We start from the raw sequence: 17,653 nt of genomic DNA, 5'->3' as shown, positions 1-17,653 counted from the left end.
ACATAATTACGATCAATAAAGTATAATTTGAATTTATTTCTAATGCCCGACGCGGCTCCGAGTCCCTCACGCGCCGCCCAGTCTATTGAATTGAATTGAATTAAATAGTTTCTGTTTCTGTGTTAAACAGTATTTTATGAACTGCATTTTGAAAGTGTTTTCTAGATTCCCGGCCACTCATCCGAAGGTTAAACGTGTATTTGCATTAAGAATCCATAATAGTAAGTGAAACAAAGAACTTAAAACTTAAGCCTTAAAAAACTAATATAAGAATCCGAATAATTAAACTTCCAATCCATCCTTCTTTAATTCTTTCTTTCACTTTCATTCTTTTCTTTAGTTTTAGTTACCTGATCGTTGGTGGTAAGCTTTTTATAGTCGAATTGTTTGTGAAAATATCCGATGTGAAACTAAACCACAGACAGTAGTTACTGACTATCTTTTCTTCTGACTTTTTCAAAACAAAGTCAAAGATAAGAAATTATTTGAAGAATCTGGGACATGTGCATATAAAGCCAATTGAACGAATGTGAAAAAATGTTAGGGTTCCTGCCTGGTCCCGGTCAGAGGTCCTGGTTCATCAATTTTGCCCCTGTAATCGGCAGAGACATCCGCGTTTGTGGGTGTCCGGTATTACCTCAAATTCGCTTCAACCAGCCCTCCAGGCCTTACGATGCGCAATATCATTACTGGCGCTTTTGCGCATGATGTCATATAACCTTAACTACTACTTGCGAAATGTTCGCTGATTGGTCGATTTTAACGGAAATTCAACAGAAGCCAATGTCGGGGCGTTACAATGTTGTTACAAGCACTTTGATTGGCCCTACTGGATTCTGGTCGGCTAGTTACAACTCCGACGACTTGTGAAGTCAAGGGGTTCGGGGAACGGCTTTAGCTTAGTGAGTTTAAATTGCTTGATGGGTAAAGATGCAGCAGTGAGGCCAATCCAGTATTATCAAAGGGGGGTGATCTGCAGGTCATCCCCCGAAGATTTGTAAAAAATCAGTCCTATTTTCATGAATTCAAGGACATCGTTTCAGGCACTGCTTAATCATTTTCAAATTTACCTTGTTTTATGAAATGTACTGTTGTAAAACTGAAAATGAATAAACAAAAGATATTTTCCAAGGGGGTTGCTTTATCTCTAGCACCCCCCTGAATCCACGCCTGTGTATATAGGCCTACTTCTTATTGGCAGCCCAGACATCTTCAGTATCATTGATTTAGATTTGAATTCGATTTATATTTCAGTAATGGCAGCTGCTGCAGGTGATCGTATCAAGATTGGAACACACGACGGTACATTTCACTGCGATGAAGTATTTGCATGTTACATGCTGAAGACGCTGCCCGCTTATAAAAATGCCGAAATCATTAGGTAGGCCTAGATGTACCAATTACCATCAAAGAAGGCAGTAGGCCCCCGATATACAGACAGGCTCTTAGTTTAGATATGTAATGTCCTTTGTGGTGTAGGTACTTAAAGGGTGTGCCCTTAAGTCCTACTTAATATTTCTTTCTATTTTAATATTTGTTTTTGCAAAAAGTTTCTGAAAGGTACTTCATCTTTTCGATCAAGACAACAATTGAAACAAACATTTTCCTAAGCCGAAATGATTCTAAAATCTATTTGATTTCTTCCACGTTAAAACGATTTTACTAGCTAATCCTTTTAATGGAACTCGGCCCTGGAATATGCCTATATGAGAAACATGTTATTTTAAGCAGAACAATTACCAATATTTCAGGAGTCGTAAACCGGAGATTTTAGAAACTTGTGACATTGTTGTTGACGTAGGCGGAGTTTACAGCCCGGATACTCACAGATATGATCATCACCAGAGGTAACAAGATTTGTTTTGCGTGCTGATGATCCATGCTATATTCCACTGTATTCGGGAATATAGTCAGTAAAAAATGTGACTAACATATTTTTTGGAAGTATATAATCTGACATGTCCAGAATGCCTTAGATACAAGGAAAACGACTTCAAAATTTTCCTGGGGAGGACCCTTGACCCTCTTTTTACTGAGCTTCTCATGTGCAATGCTTGCTACTTCGTTGGCAGATTATTGACCAGTAATTTTTAGGAATATAGTCAAATTCACCCACTGCAACCTAGTCCTGCCATTCATTGGACATCACCGGTTTCCATAGACCAGTGACTGTTTATGATTCAATTGAAGAAAACCCACGATTATGGAGAAAAAACGAAGAATTTTTTGCGTTTTGACTGAATTCTTGAATTCTAGCAGTTTGAATATTTTATAGTCAGTGAGCAGTTGATTTTTGGGGGCGCACCCCTCCCTGATCCACCTATGTCGACGTTTCACGGTTTTCAAAAATATTTCAGAGAGTTCGCGCACACTATGAATACACTTCGACCGGAAAAGAAATGGACGACGAAACTGAGCAGCGCCGGCCTGGTGTACCTGCACTTCGGACACCGAGTCATTGAGCAGGCGTTTAAAACTCTCGCGATCGATTTGTCGCCGGAGAAATTGGAGCGATTTTACGACAAAATGTATGAGATGTTCGTCGAGGAAATCGACGCCGTCGACAACGGAGTGGATCAGTACGAAACGGGCGGAAAACCGAGGTCAGTGTTGGATAGAAACCAGTCTGATTCACTTCCGGATTCAGTGGAAAAATTGAACTCAAAGAGTTGAATGAGACGTTTTCTTCGATTTAAACAAAAATTATGTGAATTCAACAAATCATCCAGTTGTATCGGGAATCCGTCCTTTGATTTCGGATTTCAAAATCAAACCCCTTGTTTCGTTCCCGGCAGGTGTGGTGCGTGGGTTTGTTAGGGAATACGCGGAAATTGAGCATCAACACAAATTAATTAATCCAGAAAAAACTGGGAATGAACCAATACAGTTGCAGGGTTTCCAGCGGTCCTTCCAAGTCCTTCTTTGTCCTTCTATTGTAAAAAGTTTGGACAAACATCATCTTTGTTCTTCTTTTTGATAAAAAAGTCCTTCCAAATTTGATTGAATATACAGGAAAGTGTTATGGAATTAGCCTGGTATATATGATTGGTCTACAGGAGTAGTATCCCGGCAAAGGCTTTGCGAAAATGCTTCCTTATAGGCCCTCATTTAACTGAAAAGTACTTCTTTTCGAGTCAAAAAGTCCGTCCTTTTGCCTAAAATTGCTGAAAAAGTCCTTCTTAGTGCTTCTTTTTACCCTGGCCTTACCACTGGAAACCCTGAGTTGATACTTTTATATCAAAATTGAAGAAAACATACTTTTGAACGAACCTATTTTTCTAAATGTTTTCATATGTCGAGTATTTCACCAATGATTGCATTTTAATCTATTTTCCCATCTTATGAAACGTGCAGAGATTTATGCTGTGTAGATATCACGCTATATTAAGAAAATAATTGATTATTATTATCATATATAACATTATTTATCATCAAAGAAAGCAATAGGCCTACAGACAGCCTCATAGTTTAGATATTCAGTGTCTTTTGTGTCACAGAATTTACAAGCATTTCCGGACTTTGTTAATGTAGTTTTTCATTCCACTCTTTATATCTTACCAATAACAGGTATGCAGTTACTACAACTATCGGCTCAAGGATCGGACATTTGAACCCGCGATGGAACGAAAAAGAAGTTGATATAACTGTAAGATTGTAGCTCGAATTTCATAGCAGAAAGGCTGTTATTGATATTTTGAATGTTTGGTGAATGTTTATAAATGTTTCAGCAAAATCAAAGTTTATACATTTAATCTATTATTAGATCTACGTATAATAACTACTTCCTTGAAAATAACAGCAAATTTTTAATTTTTTGTCCTGTACAGCATATGATCAGCAATCTGTTGTATAATCGGTCTGTTTTTTTATTGCAATTCCAGAAAAGGTTTAACAAGGCAATGGACCTAGTTGGAGGCGAATTCATGGATCGATTGGAATATTTTGTCAAAGGCTGGTGGCCAGCGAGGACAATCGTCGAGTCGGCATTCGAAAAGCGATTTCAGGTTATTATTGTCGTAAAACTTTCCTCATAATTTTCGGAGACTGTCAAAAAGGATTTATCTTACCGTTAACAATGTTGTTAGGTCGATGATAGCGGAGAAATTGTCGTGCTGATGCAAGGCGGATGCCCGTGGAAGGATCATTTGTTCACGATCGAGGAAGAACAGGGTATAGAAGGCACGACAAAGTTTTTCTTGTTCGCCGATCAGAATGGAAATTGGCGAGTGCAGTGTGTGCCGATAGTGTTAGGGAGTTTTGAGAACAGGTATTAAGACGAACATTTAGAATACATATTCTATAGTGTTTAAATTTACTATAAGATATGTATACAGTCAACCCCCAATATACTGCCTACATCGGTGCAGAATTATTTTGGCGGTACAGCGAGTATGGTGGCATATCGGGGTGTTTTACTATGTATTTGAATATAGAGATGTACATTTAGAAAACCTGGCGGTAGGCGGGGGTGGTGGTATATGGGAGGGCAGTATATCGTGGTTTGACTGTACTTGTATATCAGTGAGGGAGAGTGGTTAGAGCCACTTCTGACTCCGGGCAGCCATTACATACAATACTATTATAGTATCCCCAGGTAAGGCGGCAGATCTAGGAAATTTGGAAGGCCGACGTTCAGGAGGAAAGATTATAGGTTTTCGAAATGTACATCTCTATTCAAATACATAGTAAAACACCCCGATATGCCACCATACTCGCTGTACCGCCAAAATAGTTCTGCACCGATGTGGGCAGTAAATTGGGGGTTGACTGTATACCTATCTTATACTAAATTCAAACGCTAGAATATGTATTCTAAATGTTTGTCTTCCCAGATAGCGTAGCCAAGTCAAAGGTCTCTATTGGGGTTCTGTATGGTTCTACCTCGGTTTTAGCTATTTTTAAAGAAATACATCCGTAAGGTTGCAATTTCTGAGAGGATGAGTGTCAAATTTACAGATTGTAATGACTTGATGAAGAGGGTCACCCCAATGGCGAAGCAGGGGTCCGGACATGTCCCTGCATTCAGGGAATTCTGTAAAATAGTTCAAAATCTGAGATTGCGCACAAAATCAGTTTCTGTCAATGTCTTGTACATATTTGACTGTCTGAATTGATTGGATTCTTAGCTGACTATGTCAGGGTAAACAAGACGCATGTCAGGGGAATAGGGAAAAAGTGAAGTAAACATCGAATAAAAGTGGCCAACTTGTTAAATCATTCCTATTTTCGAATCCCAATTTGTATTGGCAGTTCAATTTACTAAGTGTAAGTCATAGTTTTAGAGTCAGAGAGAAGGTCAAGTGCATGATTCTTATTCACTTATGACTTATCGGATATATTTTCATATTTGTTTAGATTATCACTGTTAGAAGAATGGAGAGGCATTCGCGACGACGAGCTGTCGAAGATAAGCGGAATTCCCGGATGCATATTCGTACACGCTTCCGGATTCATCGGCGGCAATAAAACGTATGAAGGCGTGCTCGAAATGGCGAGAAAAACATTAGCGAAATCGAAAAACGGCTGCTGAACTGACGACAGTCACTACATATCTACTAGAATCTTTCTATTATGCTTACATCTTGACCAGAGTCGTGGTCTTTTAAGATCTTCAGCGATAATTGCATCGCGGTGGAATATATTGCATTTTACAAGGATAATAAAAGAATTTTAATTTTAATCGCAGAATATTTTGGAATTCATGGTGAAGTGGTTACAGGCTGACAATGCTACAAGTCAGGATGAAAATGCATATTGATTTTTGGAATTTCTATATTACTGTTTAATGCAATCCTGTGAATCTAACAGTTAGATTCACAGGATTGCATTAAACATTCATGGTATGAAGCATTTCCCATCATAATTTGACCAAACCACTTTGTAGTCTATGAAGTAGTCTATAGGTAGTCTAATATATGACGGAATGGTGGCATGCACTAATACTGGTAGGTCTGCAGGGCTGAGGCTGGTGTGTATTTAGTAAAAGGCTCAAGTAATCATTTGGCAATGATTACTCTCAGGTAAAAGGAAAACAGCAGCTACAACCTGATATCCGCGGTGAAGAGGAGGAATGTTGAAATAAGTACCTGCCTCGTCTGGGTTTATGCAAATGATACACAGAGCCCCTGGATGCAATTGTTCAAGTTACCAATATCCATTCTTAAATGCCTGGAATATACTACAGATGGAATGATTGGCCAAGGAATGCTGCTGTCCACCAAGAACTGGGTCAAATGCTGCATTGAGACCAAATTCTTATCCTCCCAACCACCGCAATATAGATCTGTCAATCAGAAGAGATTTGAATTGCTAAGAAATTACAATAATGACATGAATTTTATTATAAAATGAATTTTTGTTACAAATGACAATGATGGTGTACCCAACACGCAATACAGAATATTCTAAGATGACATTTGACTGAAAATAAATATTACAGCAAAACCTCACTATTATCCATTATAGAGATCTGGGAAACTGAAGTCTTGAGAAAACAGCAGCCTCATTGAGATATTATTCAACAGTTGAACCCCCCTAATTCGGATCATTCGGGACCAATGAAATAAATCTAGTTTATGACATGTATTATATGGATTTCTCATAAACTGGATTTATTTCATGTTTTATAATAAAACATAGCATTTCACGCACGCCATCCTCCCTCGGCAGAGATTCAAACCTGATGGCATCATGAAACTCCCAGGGTACGAAACCTTACCTGATTAGCCCAAATACACAACAGGTATTATCATTATCTACCGTAGCATTACGTTGGACCATAAATAATGACCAGATTAGATCGGAATCGCCGATTTAACTGATCCGGATTAAGCGGGTTAAACTTTATTTTACTGACTCCAAATCATTCAAATGTAGTACGCACGGCGAGATGCGGGAAAAAATGTTCGCGGCCAAATTCTTGACTTCATCGGTCGAAGATCATCGGACAACAAACGCATCCAAATGAAACCGAACATATCACCAGAGATCAAAAGTTCAATGTTAACGTCTAAACCCTAGCCGAACTCGAGTACAGGTTAGGCCTACGAGCTACAATAGTTTCATGACATGTTTCGTGATAATGAAAAGTCTAGGTGAATCATTGCATGATTAAATCCTACATAACGTTAACCCTTTCAGTGCGTCTACACTGCAGTGCGGTGTATGAATCAGTGATGGATTTTGCTAGTACACCGCACTGCGGTGTATTGGTGGAATTGGTATTTAGTTATTATCTCTGTTGAAAGATGGCAGCATCTGTCAGACATAGTGAAATATTAGTAACTAACGATACACTGCACCCTACACTGTATTCCCGTTGTTCAACACACTAGGGTGGAATTTTTTTAAATTTTCAAATTATCTCCAGCACTTTAGGGTATTGATTAGTCAGCATTGAAAGGGTTAATGGAGAAATGAAATTTCGAATTCAGAAACAAAGACATCAAATAACAGCGAGGTGGTTAATACATTATGTATAAGTGGTGTAATAATAATAATATTAATAATAATAATATACATAATCATTGTACATGCACGACAATGGATAGACTGTACAAGTTTAGTAAGTTTATTTACATTTCAGGTACTTCATCCCTAGTCCTATAGTATAATCATTTCATTTCTAATTTGGTCGCATAACTCTGCCGTTCAATATATTCGGTAGACTCCGTTGTTAGTCCCAGATTTGATTGCCTCAGATTATCGCGTGCCTCGGACTTTAAACTACAAATTTTCGAATACATCGTGATATTAATAACCTATCCCTGATCCGACTACCACGGAATTCGCGTACCGAGATCCGGGACAAACTGAGTCTACCGTATTCTCGCCTTCCAAACTTCTCAAATATTTATACGACTTCGGTCAGTACATTTGATTCAATAATACAATAAAATACATCGTAAATTAAAAATACGCGTCTCGCCGATATTTTGCGCGTGACGCAAATCTAATAAATTACGATCGAATATTATTCGCGGGTTTTGTACATTTTACACTAGTCCGACGACTTTTGTTTTTCGATTAAAATATTTTTTCCCCTATTTCATTACAAAACACTGGCATTCTTATAGAAAAGTTTGAATATAACTACTAGAAAAACACCAAATATTAATAATAACACATTCCATAAATACACGTTACACGGACAATATCGATCTTTTTTAAAGCTACTACATCCGTTCAGCACCCCCCTCCCCCTATAACTCATTTTACATCCACATTATCACTGGAGTCGTGTCGAGCAATGCCCATTTCGGTATGAACCTAAGAAACCTTCAAGGGACCGTTCATTCAGTACGTACGCAAAAAATAGTACCTTTTTTCAAGCTCCTACTTTGCGCCTATACCTATCGGTATATTGCCGATACTCCTACCTAAGGGCATAGGTCGGCCTTGCTATGGCTTGCAACTCACTGCAACCGCCAGCGACGATCGCGTTGCAACAACCAACCGACCTACGCTACCTTGCGACTGCCAACGACGCCAGTAGCAATGAGTCGCACATGTTCTACTTTCTGCGACGTGACGCGACCGTCGCAACCGACCTACGTGCTCTTGCGACTGGGAGCAACTAGTCGCACACAGTCGACTAGTTGCTCCCACTTGTGACGCAACGCGATGATCGCGTCGCAAGGTCGACCTCCGCAATGATTGATCATGTAGTATAAAACATAAACATGCACCTGTTGTCTACTGGTCGTTTTATTATAGTATGAATAAATTCTAAATTTGAGACTTTAATATCACGCCATATTGCTTGCCCCTCTTGGGAGGGATTTACTAGGAGGATACACCCTTTTAAAAGGGGCATTGAATTCATTATGTTCCAGACTCATGGCTGAACTAATACTACAGATGAGTAGCCAGGCTACTACAAGATTATACAGTAGAACTTGCACTTTGATCTATTAAGTACGTACACTTTGTGTAAATAAACGCAGATCGTACGCTATTGCCATTGAGGTCCTGCCTAGGGCTTGCGTATGTACGTAATGAACGGTCCCCAAGAAACCAGTCCGACGGTTTAACCCTTTCAGTGCATCTACACCGCAGTGCGGTGTAAATCAGTGATAGATTTTGCTAGTACACCGCACTGTGGTGTATTGATGTAATTAATAATTAGTAATTATCCCTCTTGAAAAATGGCAGCAACTGTCAAACATAGTGAAATACTAGATACTAACGATACACTGCGCCGCGATGTAGACGCACTATAGCAGTATTCCCGTTATTCAACAGACTAGGGTGGAATTTCTTAAAATTTTCAAATTATCTCCAACACTATAGGGTATTGATTAGTCAGCACTGAAAGGGTTAAATCTTCTGAAATTCGTTATTAAAAGATTCAATTTTCAAATCGACGAGCAAATCTGCGCTCCACTTTTATACAACACCAAAATCGTGTTATAACACGACGAACAGTTAACGAGAGGTGTTAAACTCGATGGTGTCGATCTTGCGAAATTCAACCCCCGTATTTTCTGATCGGTAACCAGGAGAATGTAGAATACACGAACTCGTGTCACTAGCGGTCACTTGTATTCATGTCAAACTCGCAGAATCTCGAGGCAGTGGCTGTAACAGATGGCGATCCAGTCGGGCTGCGTCGACGACCACTGTATCTGATTAATTTCGCCGGCGCCCGTATACGCTAGTATCGGGTCTTCGATCGCGCGAGGCATCTGCTGTATATCCCAGATCAACGCTTGGTGATCGTCGGCTACGTTGGAAAAAAGAAATGTAATAGATCAGAAATAAGGAGATATTTTTGAACGCGTACGAAACTCCCAATTATTAGCCACTGTTGGGACATGTGTCTTTGTCTGCGTGATCAAAGTTAAGGAGTTTCGAGTTTTAATTTCCATTTTGAAGGATTTTGTAAGGACAGGGATGAAAACGGCCCATATTGAAAAAGTCGGAAAATTTTTTTTTTTTAAAGAATTTTTGAGGAACAAAAATCAGTAACTTTTAGCCAAAAAACTTACTACCTTATGGTCAAAATCTTAATAGTTTGGGCCTGAATTAGAGCCGCTTTTTGAATGAGATGCCATATTGGTTTCTCCGACTCCACAGTTGTGCTAACAACTGCCGAAAACCATCTTAAGGAGCACTCCTAACTACGGAGCGCTCTGATGTGACGCCTGCGATTTAGGTGATCAAAGCGATTGAGGTGATTTACACTGTTCTCAGGAATAAAGAAAATGTTAGATAAGGTCGGAAATCCGTCTATGGTCGGAAGATTTTCATCCCTGTAAGGAATTAAGGAGTCGTTGGGACCCTGTCATATCCGAAGAATCATACGTCCCAAGTTTGGATTCATTAACTAGCATTTTCCATCACTCGAAAACCAAAAGCTTAAATCGATAATTGACAGTTCTTACATACCTGCCGTACATATGTGGCAACTCGAATGCGGAGCCCATGCGATACCGTTCACACACGCTCGGTGATTATTGAGTCTAGCTACAGGTGTACACGGCACTCGTACATCCAGTATGATCACCTAAACGAAACCAGAAAACATTCATTTTAGACGTGCGTTGAATGGCCCGGACTGGCTTTTAGCTGTCTTACAAAAAGGATCAACTCCCACAAATCACATCTTCACCCGTCAAGGGATTCAAACCCACTACGCTAAAGCTGTTCCCCGAACCCCTTGACCTCACGAGTCGTTGGAGTCATTACTAGCCAACCAGAATCCAGTCGTACCAATCACAGCGCTTGTAACAAACGACATTGGGCTTCTGTTGGTTTTCCCGTTAAATGGACCAATCAGCGAACGTTTAACCGAACAAGGAAATATTTCGCAAATCGATGTATGACGTCATGCACAACAGCGCCAGTAATGAAATCACGCTTCGTGAGGCCAGGGGGCTGGTGGAAGCGAGTGCGGGAGTGATACCGGACCCCTGGCAAGCGAGGATGACAAATCGAACCGATTTCATTATTCAGTTTGTCTTAAATAGATTTTTGGGCGTTCTTATTTTTTTGTGAAACTGAACCCAGGAAGCATCCTGTGAATAGGAAGTAAACAGCTACGAATATATTTGTAGTGACACTGTGACAGAACTGGAAGTACGCGTTTATTCGTAGCCGGCAGCGATTAATTCAGATTTCTCACTCATAAACCCGATGAATATCATTAGTTCTAAATGATCTGAATTGAGCGAGTTTGTTCTCTACTCTGTATCTATAATTGTAGGAGGGTTAAGCACACAACGATTGACACTCAAGATCGCCGTGCTGCTGTGACTCCTGTATATTTAATTTTTCCTGCCACTCTGCCGAGTAGTCAGTTTCTCGCCTCGATCTTAAAACGAGAAATCGCACAAAATCTAACAGGAGTAAAACATAATTAATCTAAATGTCGGAGGATTATCGCACATATTGATCGTAACTCGATGTCAATATGCCTCATAGCCTCCAGGATTTTTTTCCTGCTCGAGTCTAAGTTCGTTCTTGGAGTCTTGCGAAAACCAACTGACGAATTAAGCAGGATTGATTAAGAAAGAGATTGCGAGTAAACTCAATTTGTTAACTCAAGATCTTAATCTAATCTAATTCTATTTGACCATTGATATCTTTATATAGTTCTATTGTTTCAAACAGTTGAGTCTGCTTGCCATGGAGCCAAAAATTTGTAATTGCCTATTTCTCAAAATTGAAAGCGCTTTTAAGAAATTTCAGGCATTTTGCTCAGTTTTCAAGCATTTTCCATTTAGAGAAGGATTTTTTAAAGAATGAAGGGGTCCTAAGGACCCACCCTGTAATACTATCGTAAACGAACCTCCATCGCATCCATGGCCATCGTTGCTAGATAATTCGGATCCTGTTTATTCCACGCCAGACGTAACAACGGATGATGGTGATGATCTTCGTAAATAATAGTCGAATGTTCTAAATGACGGAGATCGAACATACGAACGGATCCATCAGCGCCTGTGGTTAGAAATTCAAGGAGAAACATATCATCATCTATTCATCTGATCATCCATTCATCTTCTAAACCCTATCAGGACAATTACCTCGAATTAAATCCATTATAATCTATTAAATCTTATAGTAACACAGAAACTTATTTCTAATTAATTAGACAAACAAAGCAAACTAACTTATTAACTAAGCTTAGTGTAGCTAATTACTTTGGGACTGATTCATTAAGTTTTTGATCGGCTATAGTAACACTAAAACTAACTAATTCCAATAAATCAGTCAACATTAACTAATGCACTAATAAGTGGACTCCATTTATTTTGATTTGGTAAGTGATAATATAATCACTCCAGGACTGATTAAGTTTTTGATTTGCTGAAGTTAAGTACTTAGGAACCAGATTAATAAAGATTTTTGGGAGAGGGGGCAAATGTGCTGAGGGCAATAATCACGGGGACAATTGTCGTAAACGCCTAACTGCTGATGTTTGAACTGCTACGGAAACATATTCAGACTTACCAACACTGGCGAACATATCACGACCGCCGCCCGCTCGACTAAATGCAATATCGTAAACCTCTTTATCGTGCGCGATCAATTGGGTTTTTACGTGTCCCGAAACTAGATTCACGCGACCGATAACTTGTCCAGTCTAAAAAAGCAAAGATAAACGTCATCAACAATCATTTGTCTGGTATGCAGGGCTCCATTTTCAGGGGCGGTTTAAGACGGTGCCCTTTTTATTTTTTCTGTCTGCATCAAAATTTGCCGTTGCTTCCACCCGACATACGGGACAATATTTTTCCTAAATATATAACCTTTATTTCTTGAATAGAGATGCTCAGAAAGCTCTTAAATGATAGTAGAATTTCCGGGGAGGACCCCCTCAGTTGCATTTTGTGCTTGCGGCGCTCAATTTGGCTATCCGCCTTTCCGCCCTAAATTAAGATATGCCCTTTTTATTGGTCGTCATGTTCCCAACATGCCCCTGGATCCGCCCCTGATTTTGGCAGTATCCTGGCATGCATTACAGTTGTGATTTAACTCTGAGAGTTAAAATCAGATCATTTTCAATGTCTTAACTCTTGAGTCAAATTTGACTCGAAATTGAAAGGGAACTATATTGACAGGCTACAAGTGATCTCCGGTTTAATCGTTAGAAGATGTTCTCGGTGTTTTTTCGGTGATTAGAAACTTAAATCAAAAGCAAACTTTGAAGTGGCAGGATACTTAGAATGAAGGATCTCTGTGCCGAGATAAAAACTCTCTAGGGAATTGTAGCTGAAATACGTTTGTTTAATAGTTCAACGACACTTACCTCGAGACCCCATATAGTACACGTCGTATCGATACTCGACGTGCCCAGTAAATTAGGATCGACTTCGTTCCAATCGAATGACGTCAGCGGAGCGCAGAAATCCGAATTTTTATTCTAAAAGAGCAGGAAAAAACACAGAAATTACATCAAAATTCATTGCTGCTATTCAATGATTTCAATGATAGAGTTGTAGCTTACAAAGAAATTAAATACCGAATCGATACAAATAGAAATGCCCGGGGCTGCCAACCTCCGAAAAGTGATTACTAATTCACAGCACCTACAGTTGTCAGATTTGGCATACATGACAGGGAATTCTGTGATTGCTGAACTCTTCCTCGGCTGGCCTTTATACCCGGGTTCATCGGAGTATGATCAGGTATGTAGATCACCGGTTTAAACCTTAAAATTCGCCTCTTCAATTCATCGAGATATCAACCTATCCCTGCTCCCGGATTTTGCGCCGACCTCGGAGGGAATTCATCGGTCCCGCGAGATCCGATGCAAGCCAACTTTTTTTAACAAAACTATTTCGATATAGAAATTACCCGTTAAAGCTACCAGTATTAGTTAGCCGATGTTCCCATCCCCCGGCAACTAGAGTTCTATTCGGTTAACTATTCAGACAAAACGTTTTTTCGCAGACAAAGATATTATTATTCCCTTCATTAATGAATTCATAAATAACGCGCGCACTAACGCACCGCACCACTGCTGGCGGGTGATGATGCGATTTTCAACTGGTGTTTTCTATATAGGTCATGCTATAGTGGTTTATAGAGATTGAATTGTGTGTGTGCTCGAAATAACAACAACAACACAAATACCCAATACTACAGTCTGTGGGCTTGATTCCGAATATTCCGCTTGATTCCGAATTGTTTGGATGATATGGCCCAAGTGAGTCCGGGCTCGAAGTCACTTCTTCGTATTATGGCCTACTTTCCGAAGGACTGCTTCTGTCAGTTAACTAGCCACCCACAAAATTCAACACTATTTAAGGCCTTAGAATAGATTCAGTTCACTGCTGTACCCCATTTCTCATTGATTAGAGAACCCTGTAAATAGAAATAGTCCTTATCGGCAAGTGTGTGGACATATCTTCACAAACCATGAGCTGGTGATGATTGAAGCCTCGCATTAACAAAGACAAGGTTACTAAATAAAGATCACCTAACAATAGATTAACCCTTTCCTAGCTGGCTAATTACTACCCTATAGTGCTGAAGATAATTTGATAATTCTGAAAAATTCCACCCTAGTGTGTTGAATAACGGGAATACCACTATAGTGCCTCTACACAGCGGCGCGGTGTATCGTTAGTTCCTAATATTTCACTTTGTTTGCCAGGTGCTGCCATCTTTCAATAGAGATAATTAGTAATTACTAATTAAATCAATACACCGCAGTGCGGTGTACTAGCAAAATCCATCACTGATTCGTACACCACACTGCGGTGTAGACACACTGAAAGGGTTAATAACTAAAGACGGTTAAGTACTACGTACGTTGTTCAAAAGACACTCGAGTCTAGTTTCCGTATCACCGACTCTCCATACGCGTAGATAATCTCCACTCGTAGCCACTAAATCTGGGAAAACTCCTTTCTGTAAAAAAGAAGACAATAATTATTCGTTGGTAAGTTAAGTTACGACTAGGGTTCGGATTCATGGGCGAAGGAGTAATTTAGTCAAATTTTGCATATACGTTGTACACGTGTATATGATTTAAGAACGATGCTCCAACAATCACATGAATTCAAAATTCCTACATTTTAGTCAAGAAGTATTTCAAGCGTGATTTTTTCAATTATCGAAAATGGGAATGGGACCAGTCTTTCTTACACACCATCATACATTTCTTTTGCAAAATGGTGGATAAAGGTGAATATGTTAAAAATATTTGTAAAGTAGCCGTGTTAACCAGGTTTAAAATAAGTAACGAGACGAGTAGTACTGTATAGGGTAACTATTTATTCATTCATTAGAAGCGAAACCTCGTGCGTCAAATATATAGTTAACCTATACAGTACTACTCGTCTCGTAAGTTATGTTAAAAATAAGAAAACAATAATTCAACATACACTATCAGGTATCCACATTATTTTTGTAGTTGGATACGGGTGGTCGAACGTACTGCGACCGGTGAACTCAGACGTCTCTTCATCCAACGACACTATCTGAACCTGCAATAATCAATAACATCTCGATGAATTACAGATCAGGAGCCAGTTCCACAGTTGTGAGTTAGAGTTAACTCTGAGTTAAAATCAGTTCATTTTCAACGTTTTAACTCTAGAGTCAAATTCAACTCAGAACTCTGGAACTGGGTCCCTGAACATCTCGACATCTTCAATAAATCCTCTCATTGCCGACAATTTCCGAGTATTTTGCTAGAGAAAATGTGAAAAATTCCATTCTCTATTTATTATCCAGATTGTTCTTGGTTTTTAACTAATCGACATTTAGCATCGCGCCAATTCGCGTGACGCATTAATTTGGGATGACATGTCAGTTAATTCAAAAGTTAGTACTTTTCAACGCAGTACACTGACATTTTTTGTGAAAACTAAGCACAAATCAGGAGAGTAGCATTCAGTAGAGTCGCTAAAAACGATGTGAAATATCCTGAAAGAAAACGATGTCAGGCGAAAAAAATAAATAGACATTAGGTGTAGGATTAGGCGAGGCGTACCCGATTATTATACTCCTCGACGAAGCTACCGAGAGCGAGTCTGAATCGTTTATCCGGCCGTACGCTCCAGTTCATACTGTATACCGTCCACGGCGCCTCGTATTTATAGATCTCTTTTCTCTTACCCGCCGGTGGCGGACCACCGGACGCGGGTAGAGTGCTCATACGAGTTTTATACTCCACGCTGATTCTCGTCTAGTAACGATCTACAAAAGGAGAGAATGGAAAGAAATGAATGTCAGGTAATAATCCCTTCTCGGTAAACATTCCTCTGGGTTAAAACCCCACCTGGTAAAATTGCCCCCCCCCCTAAGTTCAGTTTTAAATCAAACTTAAGCATGAAACCTAAATGAAAACAGATGATACTTTTTAGGGTAACTCCACGTAATTTCGGAAGGTATTTTCGGATGCGCTGTTTTGACGGATGATTTTCGAAATTACGTGGTCTTCCGAAATTACAGTGAGTTACCCTACAACAATATTTAGTGTAGGCCTACATAGTATTTACTATTACTTTTGAACTAGATTTCTTCATAGAAATTTAGAATAATGTCATTTTTATGCACGTAGCTTGGTAAAAGTCACAGATTATCCGAGGTAATATATTGTGAAAAACACTACGGAAAATTTGAAAACTATAAAAGTTTTTCAACGTAAGGATATTGGAGTATTTTATTTTGAATTTTGCTGCGCAATCAAATTTGGGGGTATTTTTACTGGGGGGATATTTACCGCAGGGTATTTTCACTTGTTACCGAAAGAAATTATTAATACAGCACACCAGCACCTGCTGCCACCTGCTTCAATGCATTGATAGCATTCAGAACAGTTTACAGGCTATGTGCTTGACTCGTTTACTCCTAAATCAAACCATAACCCTATAGCCTAAAACAGTTTTTAAATGGAAGTTGATATTTCGCTGACGTGGCATATTTCAAGTTAACACTATTTTGCCCCTTCTAATACTGATGAAAATAAGAATAAAGTGATTACTACGCTATATTAGGTTTAGGGATAAGACAAGGGTTGGGGTCTAGGATTAGTCTCGATGGTCTAATTAGTCGGGGTGAGACGCTCTTCGCTAACTTCAATAGTTTACTTGAATTTCCTAACTCACGCAAATCAGTGTCACAAATTGACAGTGTCTCACTGTCGGATGGAATAATAGGATATATAACTGTAATATCACAAGTATGTTTAAATTTTAGTACATTAAAAACCAAAGTTTGTTAGCAGGTTAGTGTTTTGTGAGGTCGCTGTGTGTGTCATTATCTTTTTAAACGTATCAGTAGCAAGACGTTTTTCTCTGATTTATTGCCGAATAACCAGGAAATGTATCTCAAGCCCATCGGCGAGTGCTTGGACTTGATTAGTGGTTATGGTGTCTCTCTCTAAACTAAACTGTCTGACTGACTCGGTGACTGACTCAATCGAACCTTCGCGCGCCGATTAAAAAACTACGCTTAAACCCAGATAGGAACCTCAACATAAATCGGGCTGGGTGATCACTTACTGAGGTGAATAAAATTCCGATCACCAGAGAGCAACAATCAATCCATTAAGCCGCACCGAAAACAACTAAGAGTCCCTTCTTCTGAGAAAAGATGCTGAACTGGTGCAAACAAAAATGGCCACCGTAAATACGGATCGCTTTACGGCACAAATTTTACGACAAATTATTTTTTTTACAAAAAAAAATCTCCA

General features: G+C 39.3%; 2 protein-coding genes across 4 annotated transcripts; one reads left to right on the top strand and one right to left on the bottom strand.

Moving 5' to 3' along the window:
• Positions 1 to 94: 94 nt before the first annotated feature.
• Positions 95 to 5,684, top strand: LOC141912564 (MYG1 exonuclease-like). Of its 3 annotated transcripts, XM_074803847.1 has the most exons (9): positions 95 to 221; positions 341 to 363; positions 1,255 to 1,381; positions 1,752 to 1,847; positions 2,358 to 2,603; positions 3,568 to 3,646; positions 3,882 to 4,004; positions 4,086 to 4,267; positions 5,356 to 5,684. In XM_074803847.1, exons 3-9 carry the CDS (start codon positions 1,257 to 1,259, stop codon positions 5,528 to 5,530), a joined length of 1,026 nt encoding a protein of 341 aa, XP_074659948.1. In that variant the 5' UTR covers positions 95 to 221; positions 341 to 363; positions 1,255 to 1,256; the 3' UTR covers positions 5,531 to 5,684. The 3 variants fall into 3 exon arrangements, with proteins under 3 accessions (XP_074659948.1, XP_074659947.1, XP_074659949.1); XM_074803846.1 differs by lacking the exon at positions 341 to 363 and having other exon boundaries at positions 101 to 221; XM_074803848.1 differs by lacking the exons at positions 95 to 221; positions 341 to 363 and adding an exon at positions 377 to 902.
• Positions 5,685 to 6,335: 651 nt separating this feature from the next.
• On the bottom strand, positions 6,336 to 17,581 carry LOC141912755 (DDB1- and CUL4-associated factor 7). Its single transcript, XM_074804136.1, has 9 exons — positions 17,463 to 17,581; positions 15,950 to 16,155; positions 15,339 to 15,440; positions 14,764 to 14,862; positions 13,256 to 13,369; positions 12,457 to 12,589; positions 11,792 to 11,943; positions 10,390 to 10,507; positions 6,336 to 9,724 (listed from the first exon to the last, which is right to left on the bottom strand). The coding sequence occupies exons 2-9, from the start codon at positions 16,112 to 16,114 to the stop codon at positions 9,552 to 9,554; spliced, it is 1,056 nt and encodes a 351-aa protein (XP_074660237.1). The 5' UTR covers positions 16,115 to 16,155; positions 17,463 to 17,581; the 3' UTR covers positions 6,336 to 9,551.
• Positions 17,582 to 17,653: the final 72 nt, after the last annotated feature.

The sequence above is a fragment of the Tubulanus polymorphus genome, chromosome 11 (genome assembly GCF_964204645.1).
Source record: "Tubulanus polymorphus chromosome 11, tnTubPoly1.2, whole genome shotgun sequence".
In the NCBI taxonomy this organism is placed as follows: domain Eukaryota; kingdom Metazoa; phylum Nemertea; class Palaeonemertea; order Tubulaniformes; family Tubulanidae; genus Tubulanus; species Tubulanus polymorphus.
This window is presented reverse-complemented; position numbering and strand designations above follow the sequence as displayed.